Source organism: Dendrobates tinctorius, unplaced genomic scaffold, assembly GCF_039654945.1.
Source record: "Dendrobates tinctorius isolate UK_male_01 unplaced genomic scaffold, ASM3965494v1 ptg000085l, whole genome shotgun sequence".
Taxonomy (NCBI): domain Eukaryota; kingdom Metazoa; phylum Chordata; class Amphibia; order Anura; family Dendrobatidae; genus Dendrobates; species Dendrobates tinctorius.
In genome coordinates, this window is record NW_027361753.1 from 7,670,392 (window position 1) to 7,683,486 (window position 13,095).

General features: G+C 43.3%; 1 protein-coding gene across 9 annotated transcripts in view; it reads left to right on the forward strand.

The window, feature by feature from the left end:
• WDR7 (WD repeat domain 7) overlaps positions 1 to 13,095 on the forward strand; it is a 402,328-nt gene that overhangs the window by 25,594 nt on the left and 363,639 nt on the right. For 8 of the 9 annotated variants that reach the window (XM_073584835.1, XM_073584827.1, XM_073584830.1 and 5 more), the window contains exons 2-3: positions 11,743 to 11,910; positions 12,856 to 12,962. In XM_073584835.1, the coding sequence (XP_073440936.1) occupies positions 11,752 to 11,910; positions 12,856 to 12,962 (266 nt within the window). In that variant the 5' untranslated portion in view covers positions 11,743 to 11,751. The remainder of the gene's footprint in view (positions 1 to 11,742; positions 11,911 to 12,855; positions 12,963 to 13,095) is intronic. The other variant, XM_073584834.1, reaches the window with a different exon arrangement.

Below are 13,095 nucleotides of genomic sequence, written 5' to 3' on the forward strand. Positions count from 1 at the left end.
CCAAGTCAAATGATGGTGATTCAGACTTTGCCGTCTCGCTCTGTGTGAGCTGGACGTTTCTATTACAATGTAATAGAATCATAGAATCGTAGAGTTGGAAGGGACCTCCTGGGCCATCTGGTCCAACCCCCTGCTCAAAGCAGGATTCGCTAAATCATCCCAGTCAGATGTCTGTCCAGCCTCTGTTTGAAGACTTCCATTGAAGGAGAACTCACCACTTCTCGTGGCAGCCTGTTCCACTCATTGATCACTCTAACTGTCAAAAAGTTTTTTCTAATATCTAATCTGTGTCTCCTCCCATTCAGTTTCATCCCATTGCTTCTAGTCTTTCCTTGTGCAAATGAGAATAAAGATGATCCTTCTACAATGTGACAGCCCTTTAGATATTTGTAGACAGCTATTAAGTCTCCTCTCAGTCTTCTCTTTTGCAAACTAAACATTCCCAAATCCTGCAACCTTTCCTCATAAGACAGGGTTTGCAGACCGGTCACCATTCTGGTCGCTCTTTTCTGAACTTGCTCCAGTTTGTTGATGTCTTTTTTAAAATGTGGTGCCCAAAACTGGACACAATATTCCAGATGAGGTCTGACCAAAGAGGAGTAGAGGGAAATAATGACTTCACGTGATCTAGACTGTATGCTTCTGTTAATACATCCTAGAATTGCATTTGCCTTTTTTGCTGCTGCATCACACTGTTGACTCATATTCAGTCTGTGATCTATTAGTATACCCAAGTCTTTTTCACATGTGCTGTCACTTAGCCCTATTCCTCCCATTCTGTATATGCTTTTTTCATTTTTATTGCCCAGATGTAGTACTTTGCATTTCTCCCTGTTAAAAACCATTCTGTTAGTTGCTGCCCACTTCTGCAGTTTATTTATATCTTTTTGAATCCTCTCCTCTAGTATTAGCTATCCCTCCTAGCTTTGTGTCATCAGCAAATTTAATCAGTTTACCCTCAATTCCTTCATCTAAATCATTGATAAAGATGTTGAACAATACAGGGCCCAGGACAGAGCCCTGTGGTACCCCAATTGAGACATTCTTCCAACTGGATGTGCAGCCATTTACGACCACTCTTTGGGTCCGATCACTAAGCCAGTTATGAATCCACCTAACAGTTGCCTTGTCCATTCCATACTTAGTCATTTTTTCAATAAGGATTGTATGAGAGACTTTGTCAAATGCTTTGCTGAAGTCAAGATATACTATATCTACAGCATTTCCTTGATCCACCCAATCAGTGATTCTGTCATAGAAGGAAATTAAGTTAGTCTGACATGAAATATTAGTTACAAACCCATGCTGACTCTGTTTAATCACTTCATTCTTATCCAGGTACTGACATACATGTTGTTTAATAATTTGTTCAAAGATCTTTCCTGGTATAGAAGTCAGACTCACCGGCCTATAGTTGCCTGGGTCCACCTTCTTCCCCTTTTTGAAGATAGGAACAACATTTGCTCTTCTCCAGTCTTCTGGCACTTCTCCTGTTCTCCAAGAATTTTCAAAGATTATGGAGAGGGGTTCAAAAATTTCTTCTGCTATCTCCTTCAGTACTCTGGGGTGTAATTCATCTGGACCTGGAGACTTGAATTCATTTAGGTTAGCTAAGTGTTTCCTCACTATCTTTCTGTTTATAGATATCCTGGATTCTTCTATTCCCTTAATAGGACAGTCAAGAACAGTTGATGTTACATGTCCTTTCTGAGAGAAAACAGATGCAAAATAGGAATTTAAAAGTTCAGCCTTCTCAACATCCTGTCTTACCATTTCATCATTTTCATCCTGTAAAAATCCTATAGCATCTTTGACTTTTCTTTTACTTTTGACATATCCCCAAAATCCTTTATTATTGCTTTTGACATCTCTTGCAAGCCTCAATTCATTTTCAGCTTTAGCAAATCTGATTTGTGCCCTGCAGGTTCTGCAGACAGCATTATATTCTTCTTTAGATATGCCTCCCTTTTTTCTATTTTATAAACATTTTTTTCTTCCTTTTTAGCATGTGCTTAAGTTCTGTGTTCATCCATCCTGGTTTCATTAAATGCTTCCTATTCTTCCCTCTTTTCGGAATTGTTAACAATTTTGCTTTGAGAATTTAATTTTTCAAGATTTCCCATCCTTCCTGGACATTTTTGTCTTTAAGGATATCCAGCCATTGGATCCCTCCAATTCTCTTTCTGAATCCCTTAAAATCTGCCTTTCTGAAATCTAACCTTGACGTCTGAGTCTTCACAGGTCTTCCTCCTCTAGTTATCCAAAATTCTAAAATAGCATGGTCGCTACCTCCTAGGGTCCCAGCCACTTTTACCTCCTCAACCATTTCCTCCCTGTTTATAAGGATTAGATCCAAGGTAGCAGTTCCCCTTGTTTTCTCCCCTACCTTTTGGAAGATAAAGTTGTCAGCAAGAGAGGATAAGAATTTCCTTGACCTATTAATTTTGCCTGAGAGAGATTCCCAACAAATGTCAGTTTAGTTGAAATCTCCCATGACAACTATGTCATATTTTTTGGAGAACTTGGCCATTTGATGCATAAAGAGTTCATCCATATCTTCAGCTTGCACAGGCGGCCTGTAGTAAATGCCTACAATGGTGTCCTTTCCATTGTTCTGTCCTTGTATTCTTACCCAAACAGTTTCCACAGAACTCCCTGTCTCTGAAGCTTCAATCTCTGTGCAGATATACGCGTTTCTAACATACAATGCGACACCTCCTCCTCGTTTATCAAGTCTGTTTCTTGCAAATAAGTTGTATCCTTCTAGCCTTGTATTCCAATCATGTGTATCGTCCCACCAAGTTTCAGTGATTCCAATGACATCATATTTCTTTTCCTGTGTTAGTAGTTCCAATTCTCCTTGTTTGTTGCCCATGCTTTGTGCATTAGTATAGAAACATTTTAGTTTGTGATTGGTTTCTCTTTCTCCAATATTTTTATTATTTAGATTCTTTTGTCTTTGTTCTTCCTTTCCACTTCTAATAGCAGAGTTCTCAATAGCATTTGTCAGGTGTATGGCTTTTTCTGGTCTTTTGCTTCCCTTCCCATGTTGTTCTAGTTTAAAGCTCTCATTACAAGTGTAGCAAGGCGACTTCCAAATACATGTTTTCCAGTCTTCGTAAGGTGCACCCCATCTCTAGCAAGTAGTCCATCGTATAAGTAATTCACTCCGTGATCCAGAAATCCAAATCGTTGCTGACGGCACCATCGACGTAGCCAGTTGTTCACCTGCAGAATCTTATTCCACCTCCTTGTTCCATGGCCATCCACTGGGAGGATGGAAGAGAAGACCACCTGCGCTCCCAGTTCTTTCACTTTCTTGCCTAAGTCTTCAAAGTCTCTGCAGATGGTTTCCAGGTCGTTTCTTGCGGTGTCATTTGTCCCCACATGTAGTAGCAGGAATGGGTAGTCATCAGTAGGTCTGAAGAGTCCTGATATCCTGTCAGACACATCTTTAATTTTTGCACCTGGAAGACAGCACATTTCTCTTGAAGTTATATCCGGTCTGCAGATAGCGGCCTCTGTTCCTCTCAACAGGGAATCCCCCATGACCACCACTCTCCGTTTCTTCTTCACAACATTTTTCTTTCTCCATCCAGGAGGACTCTGAGGGCGTACAAGGTTGTTGTTTGTGGGCAAAGTCTTATCCTGATGTATTTCTTCATCGTTTTCCTGCGTGAGAGCCTGGTACTGGTGGCCATTTTTGTGCCAATTTTATAAAACAAATTTTTTTTTTTTTACCTGATTTTCGATGTATTTCTGTCCGTGAACCGCACCTCGTATTTTATTATTGTGATGATTTCTGATTGTTACTAAACCTATAAAAAATAGAAAAATAAAAAATATTTTCTAATAAGAAGCCAACTTCATTCCTGAAAGGAAGCTGACCTAAGGTTATGGTCACACATTATGTTTTTGCTGCGTGGTTTTTTTTTATTTTTTTTTTTTATTTGTTTCACAGTACCAGCAAAGCGGATGAGATTTCAGAAATCTCATAAAGCCACATTGCTTTTATTTTCCTTACTGATTTGGAAAACTGCTCCGTTTTTGCAAACTGCACCGCGTCACTTCTTTCAGAGATTTGTCATTGTATTTGCAGCATTTTTTTCACCCATAGGAAACAATGGATAAGTGCAAAAATGCAGCAAAAAACGCAGGTATCGGATTTTTGCTCCATTTTTGGTGCAAACGCCTATGTAAGTTAAATCAACATTCACAAAAGACAGCAAAAATGCAACGTGTGAACACAGCCATAGAAAGCAATTTCTGCCTCCTGGTGTAGTATTATTATTATTATTATTATTATTTATTATTATAGCGCCATTTATTCCATGGCGCTTTAAATGTGAGGAGGGGTATACATAAAAACAAGTACAGTAATCTTAAACAATACAAGTCACGACTGGTACAGGATGAGAGAGGACCCTGACTGCGAGGGCTCACAATCTAAAACGGAATGGGTGAGGATACAGTAGACGAGGTTAGAGCTGGTCGTGCAACGGTTTGGTTTATCGGTGGTTACTGCAAGTTGTAGGCTTGTCGGAAGAGGTAGGTCTTCAAGTTCTTTTTGAAGGTTTCCATGGTAGGCGAGAGTCTGATATGTTGTGGTAGAGAGTTCCAGAGTAGAGGGGATGCGCGGGAGAAATCTTGTATGCGATTGTGGGAAGAGGAGATAAGAGGGAAGTACAGAAGGAGATCTTGTGAGGATCGGAGGTTTCGTGCAGGTAAGTAGCGGGAGACGAGGTCACAGATGTACGGAGGACTCAGGTTGTGGATGGCTTTGTATGTCATGGTTAGGGTTTTGAACTGGAGTCTTTGGGTAATGGGGAGCCAGTGCAGGGATTGACAGAGGGAAGAGGTCGGGGAATAGTGTGGGGAGACCGGTGGATTAGTCGGGCGGCAGAGTTAAGAATAGATTGGAGGGGTGCGAGATTGTTAGAGGGGAGGCCACAGAGCAGGAGGTTGCAGTAGTCAAGGCGGGAGATAAGGGCATTGATTAGGGTTTTTCCAGATTCTTGGTTGAGGAATGTACGGATCCGTGAAATATTTTGGAGTTGAAGTTGGCAGGAAGCGGAAAGGGCTTGGATATGTGGCTTGAAAGAGAGATCAGTGTCAAGGATAACCCCGAGGCAGCGAGCTTGTGGGACTGGAGAGAGTTGGCAGCCGTTTACTTTAATGGATAGGTCTGTTGGGGGGGAGGGGGGGTCACGTGAGATGGGCGAAAGATGATTAATTCTGTTTTGTCCATATTAAGTTTTAGAAATCTAGCGGAGAAGGATGTAACTAATAAGTCATGTCAGACTAACTTAATTTCCTTCTATGACGGTATCACTGATTGGGTGGATCAAGGAAATGCTGTAGATATAGTATATCTTGACTTCAGCAAAGCATTTGACAAAGTTTCTCATACAATCCTTATTGAAAAAATGATTAAGTATGGAATGGACAAGGCAACTGTTAGGTGGATTCATAACTGGCTTAGTGATCGGACCCAAAGAGTGGTCGTAAATGGCTGCACATCCAGTTGGAAGAATCTCTCAAGTGGGGTACCACAGGGCTCTGTCCTGGGCCCTGTATTGTTCAACATCTTTATCAACGATTTAGATGAAGGAATTGAGGGTAAACTGATTAAATTTGCTGATGACACAAAGCTAGGAGGGATAGCTAATACTAGAGAAGAGAGAGAGAGGATTCAAAAAGATTTAAATAAACTGGAGAAGTGGGCAGCAACTAACAGAATGGTTTTTAACAGGGAGAAATGCAAAGTACTACATCTGGGCAATAAAAATGGAAAAAACATATATAGAATGGGAGGAATAGGGCTAAGTGACAGCACATGTGAAAAAGACTTGGGTATACTAATAGATCACAGACTGAATATGAGTCAACAGTGTGATGCAGCAGCAAAAAAGGCAAATGCAATTCTAGGATGTATTAACAGAAGCATACAGTCTAGATCACGTGAAGTCATTATTTCCCTCTACTCCTCTTTGGTCAGACCTCATCTGGAATATTGTGTCCAGTTTTGGGCACCACATTTTAAAAAAGACATCAACAAACTGGAGCAAGTTCAGAAAAGAGCGACCAGAATGGTGACCGGTCTGCAAACCCTGTCTTATGAGGAAAGGTTGCAGGATTTGGGAATGTTTAGTTTGCAAAAGAGAAGACTGAGAGGAGACTTAATAGCTGTCTACAAATATCTAAAGGGCTGTCACATTGTAGAAGGATCAACTTTATTCTCATTTGCACAAGGAAAGACTAGAAGCAATGGGATGAAACTGAATGGGAGGAGACACAGATTAGATATTAGAAAAAACTTTTTGACAGTTAGAGTGATCAATGAGTGGAACAGGCTGCCACGAGAAGTGGTGAGTTCTCCTTCAATGGAAGTCTTCAAACAGAGGCTGGACAGACATCTGACTGGGATGATTTAGCGAATCCTGCTTTGAGCAGGGGGTTGGACCAGATGGCCCAGGAGGTCCCTTCCAACTCTACGATTCTATGATTCTATGATTCTATGAAATAGCAGACCGACATTGAGGGATTCTGTTCAGTAGGGAGGGGATATCTGGCCCGGAGATGTAGATCTGTGTGTCATCAGCATAGAGATGATACTGAAAGCCATGAGATTCTATGAGCTGTCCGAGGCCGAAGGTGTAAACAGAGAAGAGCAGGTGCCCTAGGACTGAACCTTGCGGGACTCCGACGGATAGGGGGTGCGGTGAGGAGGTCGTGTGCGAATGGGAGACGCTGAATGTCCGGTCTGCTAGGTATGACGCAATCCAAGATAGGGCCAAGTCTGTGATACCAAGAGATGAGTGGGTCTGTAGTAATAGGGAATGGTCCACTGTGTCAAAGGCAGAGGACAGGTCCAGAAGGAGGAGGACAGAGTAGTGTCGCTTGGCCTTGGTGGCTAGTAGGTCATTGGTGACCTTAGTTAGGGCAGTTTCAGTGGAGTGGTGTGGCCAGAAGCCGGATTGCAAGTGGTTAAGGAGGGAGCAAGAAGAGAGGTGGGAGGATAGTTCAAGATGGACGTGTTGTTCCAGTAGTTTTGAGGCAGAGGGGAGAAGTGATATAGGGCGATAGCTAGATACAGAGGATGGGTCAAGAGAGGGCTTTTTGAGGATAGGTGTGATTGAGGCATGTTTAAAGCTTGAGGGGAAAACACCAATTGTTAGTGATAGGTTGAAGAGATGGGTTAGGGTTGGGATGAAGACTGTGGTGAGGTTTGGGATGAAGTGGGATGGGATCAGGTCAAGTGCACAGGTAGTGAGATGTGATCTTGAGAGTAGAGTGGAGAGTCAATCTTCTGTAATGGGGGAGGAGGGCAGGGCAGGTAGGAGGAAGGGCACTGGGGGTTGTTGACCAAAACTGTCTCTGATGTTATCAATCTTCTCCTTGAAAAATGAGGCAAAGTCTTCAGCTGAGATGAGTGGAGAGGGAGGAGGTGCTGGGGGGCGGAGGAGAGAATTGAAGGTGTTGAATAACTGTTTAGGGTTGTGAGACAGGGAGGATATGAGAGATGAGAAGTAGGTTTGCTTTGCTGCAGCGAGTGTGGCCTTGAAAGTAGTGATGGACTGTTTGAATGTGATGAAGTCCTCATTGGAGTGGGATTTTTTCCATCTCCGCTCAGCAGCCCTGGAAGCCCCCGTTCTTTGGTCAGACTGGTGTGCCAGGGCTGTCTGTTGATTTTGCGAGTTTTGGTATGTTTGAGAGGGGCAACTGATTCCAAAGCTGCAGCTATTGTGGTGTTATATAGAGCGGCAGAGGCATCTGCATTGTGTAGGGAACTTATGTCTGTAAGAGGGAGGAGGGATTCAGAAAGTGAGTGTAGATTGAGGTGTTGAAGATTTCTGCGAGGGTGTGCGAGTTTTTGAGGTGGGGATTGTGGACCTGAGGAGGAGAGGGAAGAGAATTTAAGAATGTAAGGTTGTGGTCAGAGAGAGGAAGAGGTGAGTTAGAGAGGTTAGATAGGGAGCAGAGGCGGGTGAAGATGAGGTCTAGTGTGTGGCCATCTTTGTGAGTGGCTGCAGAAGAACATTGAGTGAGGCCGAAGGAGGAAGTGAGAGATAGGAGTTTAGTGGCAGCTGAGAGGGAAGTGTCAATGGGGATGTTGAAGTCACCCAAGATGATAGTGGGGATATCAGTGGAAAGGAAATGGAGTAGCCAGGTGGTGAAGTGGACAAAGAAGATGGTGGCTGGCCCAGGAGGGTGGTATATGACAGCTAGTTGGAGGTTGGAGGGGAAGTAGATGCGCACAGAGTGCACCTCGAAGGAAGGGAGGGTAACAGAGGGCGGCAGTGGGATTGGGGTGAAGGAGCAGTTATCTGACAGGAGAAAACCAACTCCTCCACCATGCTTGCAGCAGGGGCGGGGGGTGTGGGAAAGGTGGAAGCCACCATATGAGAGTGCAGCAGGAGAGGCTGTGTCAGAGGAGGTGATGGCGAGGAAGGAAAGTTTGTTAGTAATAAAAAGATCGTGGATGAAGGAAAGTTTGTTGCAGACAGAGCGAGCGTTCCACAGAGCTGCTGTTAGTGGGACTGGGGAAGCTGGGGCTGGGCGAATGTGTATAAGGTTGGAGTGGTTACCGAAAGTTGTGATTGGGTGTGGATGGGAGGTAGAGATGACTCTGGGATTGTGGTGAGGAGGACCAGGGTTTGGAGAGATATCGCCGGCAGTGAGGAGGAGCAGAGCGAGTGTTACGGCCCTTTTACATTTAGCAATGCACCAGCGATCCGACCAGCGATCCGGCCCGGTCAGGATCGCTGGTGCATCGCTAAATGATCGCTAGTGAGCTGTCACACAGGCAGACCTCACAGCGATGCAGCAGCGACGCAGCGCACGATACTCACCTTTCACACACAGCGATCCTGGCGTCCTCCCGCCCGCCTCCACGCGTCGTCGTCAGAAATGGAGCCGGACATTCTCGCCCGATCAGCGATGGACAGCGGGGGAGCCGGTCGGAGGTAAGTATCACACATAGCGATATCGCTAGCAATATCGCTATAAAGTCACAAAATCGGTGACGTTATAGCGATATCGCTAGCGATATCGCTATGTGTAAAACCCCCTTTAGCAGGTGGGAGCAGTGTATCCCTGGATACAATCGTATGTGAGATCTGCACTGATCTGATCTTTTCTTGCCTGATAGTTTGCTACAAAGTATCAGTCCGTAGTCCACAGAGCGGATTGGATACATTGTATCCATGTCTGACTAAGGCTGAATCACTATGGACAGGATTGCTGGAAGCAAGACTGTTCTCACTCACTGACCACAATCTGATTAGTTGCAATTAGTGATTGATTAATTGATCTATACAGGATACTGGCTGATTAGGGATCATTAAAGGAAAACTAGCAGCCCTATTTAATGTTCCTATAGGGTGTATGGTGAGATCGGTTGGTTTGAGTAACGTCACTTTATACACGGCTCACAAAACGATAGCGATATTTGGCTTTTGGGTGAAATTTCAGAAGAACCTAAAATGCCCTCCAACCTTTCCAGCTGAACTTTAAAAATGTGACCTTCTCTAAACTTTTGTTACAGGGCTGTGGAGTTGGTAAGTCAAACCTCCGACTCCTCTATTTCCCTAAGTCCCGACACCCCAGCATTGGTCACTACTGAGCATGTGCAGAAAGTGCAGCACAGATTCATCTTTTGCATTGGCCTATTTTCCTTATTGTAATTTTTAAAATGTAAAAAATGACAATATATAATTTTTTTGGCCTAAAATACAGAGAAAATGTGTCATCTTTAACTTTAGGCCTTTTAGAGATCATTTTATCTTCAACTTGCTTAACTGTTCACAATAACAGTAATTTTGACCAGGGGTGCCTAAACTTTTGCATGCCACTGTGTATGTATGCATGTATGTGTATATATATATATATATGTATGTATGTATGTGTATATATATATATATATATATATATATATGTATGTATATATATATATATGTATGTATGTGTATATATATATATATATATATATATATATATATATATATATATATATATATATATATATATATATATATATATATAATATGTATATATAGCCTAAAATTCAAAGTAGATGTGTCATCTTTAACTTTAGGCCTGTTAGAGATCATTCCATCTTCAACTTGCTTAATGGCTCACAGTAACAGTAATTGTGACCAGGGGTGCCCAAACTTGTACATGCCTTTTATAAATGCATTCTCTTGGGATTTTATGTGATATCAACCCAAAGTGATTATTTGTAAAGTAAAGGAAATGATACTTGCTCTTCTAAATATTTTAAAACTATTAATCTGAAAATTGTGAGGTGCATTTGTATTCAGCCCACCTGAGTCAGGACCTTTTAGGACCACCGTTTGCTGCAATTACTGCTGGAAGTCTTTTGTGGTCTGCCTCTCCCAGCTTTTCCCATCTAGAGGTGACATTTTTGCCCCATCTTTTTGCACTCTCGCTCAGTGAGATTGGATGGAGACGTCTGTGAACTGCAATTTTCAAGTCTTGTCACAGATTCTCAGTGGGATTTAGTTCTGGACTGTGAGGGATGTTCACACTCAATATTTGTAAGACAAAATCAGAAGTGGAACAATCAGGGGGAAAGTATAATAGAAACACGGCACAACTTATGTATTTTTCACCCACTCCTGATTTTGGCTTACAAATACTGATGTAAATTACTGACCAAATACTGAACGTGCAAACGTGTCCTAATAGTTGTCATTTTGGACAGATTCTCCCACCTGAGCTGTGGATCTCTGCAGCGCCTCCAGAGTAATCATGGGCCACTTGGCTGATTCTCTAATTAGTGCTCTCCTTGCTTGGGATGTCGGTGTAGTTGGACGGCCATGGGTTGGTAGATTTGCAGTTGTCCCATACTCTTATTTTTGGATGATGGATTGAACAGTGCTGTATGAGATATTCATAGCTTGGGCTATTTTTTTTATAACCTAACCCATTTTTACGCTTCTCCCCAAATTTATCCCTGACCTGTCTGGTGGGCTCCTTAGTTTGATTCCTGATGTTCTCACACAAACCTCTGAGGCCTTCATAGAAAATCTGTAGTTATACTGAGAATAAATTACACACAGGGGGACTCAATGTACTAATTATGTGACTTCTGGAGGGCATTGGTCACTCAGGATTTTACTTGGGGTTGTCGGACTTTTTGGGGTGTTCAGATTTACATTATTAAAATATATAAAAAACCATGTATCATTTCCTTTACACATCACGAATACTTGCTACGTCTCCCCCACTCACAGCTGGGACCCCACCTTTTCCATCCCCAGAATGGCCACCTGTCTTCGTTTTACCATGAGTAATCACAGGAAGTAACATCCACCCGTGGTTTATCTGGTGGGTGTCACGGCAGGACCCTCCCACTCCAGCCACCGTACATGTCTGATTTTTGCTTGCTTCGGCTGGCCATTTAATATGTTTGGGGTCTCCCTGACTCCCCTCCGACAGATGATACCAGGAGAGAGGGGTCCAGGAGCAGCAATGTCATAGCTCCGGTGTATGGCAAAGTCGGGAGTGATCATTATCGGACAAGCGTCAGCGATCTGATGTGTATGGGGGAGACCACTACCCCCCCCAATCCCGACATGTCAGATGATGATCTTCCCGGCATCTCCCATTGAGGCCAGATTCACACTTTTGTGTCCGAGTGTGGACTGCCATGCATGGAGCAGCCGCGGGGTCACGTAATTATTGATGTATCGTTCTCTCCTCTTTCTTTTTTGACAGGTTGTTAAAATGACGGGGAACAGTCTCGTCCTTCCCATTGTACTATGGGGACGTAAAGCCCCCACACATTGTATATCCACGGTGCTGGTGATGGATGACATGGCCACGGTTATCACAGGGTGCCACGACGGACAGATCTGCCTATGGGATCTATCACCGGAGCTGGAAGTGAGTATATATATCTCACCTGGAGCTGCAGTACCAGACACGTACTCGTGCACGGATGGGGTTCTGGAATAGTATTGTGGGGACCGTAGTGCCTGTATTTTTGATCATCATGGATCCTAGGGTCAGGCTTCAGAGGTTTAAAAGGGTTGTCCAGCACTGGAACATCCCTGTTTAATCAATTCGAGAACCTTATTAAAATAACAGCAGTGTATAGTCACCTCCTGTGGGGTGCCGTAACGTCACACCCCGGCTGCAACTTAAAAAAGGGGGGCAAAGAAAAAAAAAGATGAAAAAAATAGCCGCAGCTGGAAGAGGTGGATATAGGATCGTCATGTCTAGGACTGGAGTGGAGAGCGATCATAAAGAGCGTCTCTCTCTGGAGAACCTATCCATCCATATGAATGAGCAGTGTGTTATGCCCTTCCTCTCCCGCGGTGGCGCTGCAGGGAAATTGAGACACTTACAGCTCTCTTCCCTAACAGATTACTGCGGATCGAGGTTGTACTAAGCACTGAGCCCCTTTGAAAATGTTATCTCCATCGATGTGGGTCGAAGTTAATTTAGGATTTCTTTGCACTTAGCCTTTGCCTTCTCTACGTTTCCTTCTCGGAAAGCTGAGTGACAACCAATGTGGCTGCTATTACTATTTTTAGCATGGGTTGTCACTGAGCTTTCCCAGGTCCCAGAATGACAGCTACTTCCAGGTAGTCAGTAGTATGAGGATGAAGAGTTGTCATTACATAACTTCGTTCGTGAGTCTGAAAAGTTTTGCTGACGGCCGTATTGGTTGTCACCCAGAGTTCACGGGACGTCCTATTTTTACCAGTCCTCTTTGTTTTAGTCCTTTCTTGTGATGTTTTCTTCACAGGTCAGACACGACTGTTACTGCTTTTTTTTTTTTTTTTTTTTTTTTTAACAAAATGTTTGATTTTCTTACATTTTTAGATCAACCCTCGGGCTTTGCTCTTTGGCCACACAGCATCCATCACCTGCCTGTCTAAAGCCTGTGCGTCTACGGACCGGCAGTACATCGTGAGCGCCTCGGAGAGCGGGTGAGTCTTCAAACCCTGCACACAGACCCCTTTCATAGGTGGAAATGGGAACACCCAGTTGTCAATTTAGTCATACATTTACAGGAAGTGTAACGACAGGGTTGATACTATGTCCTAGGAAAAGCATGTTCCA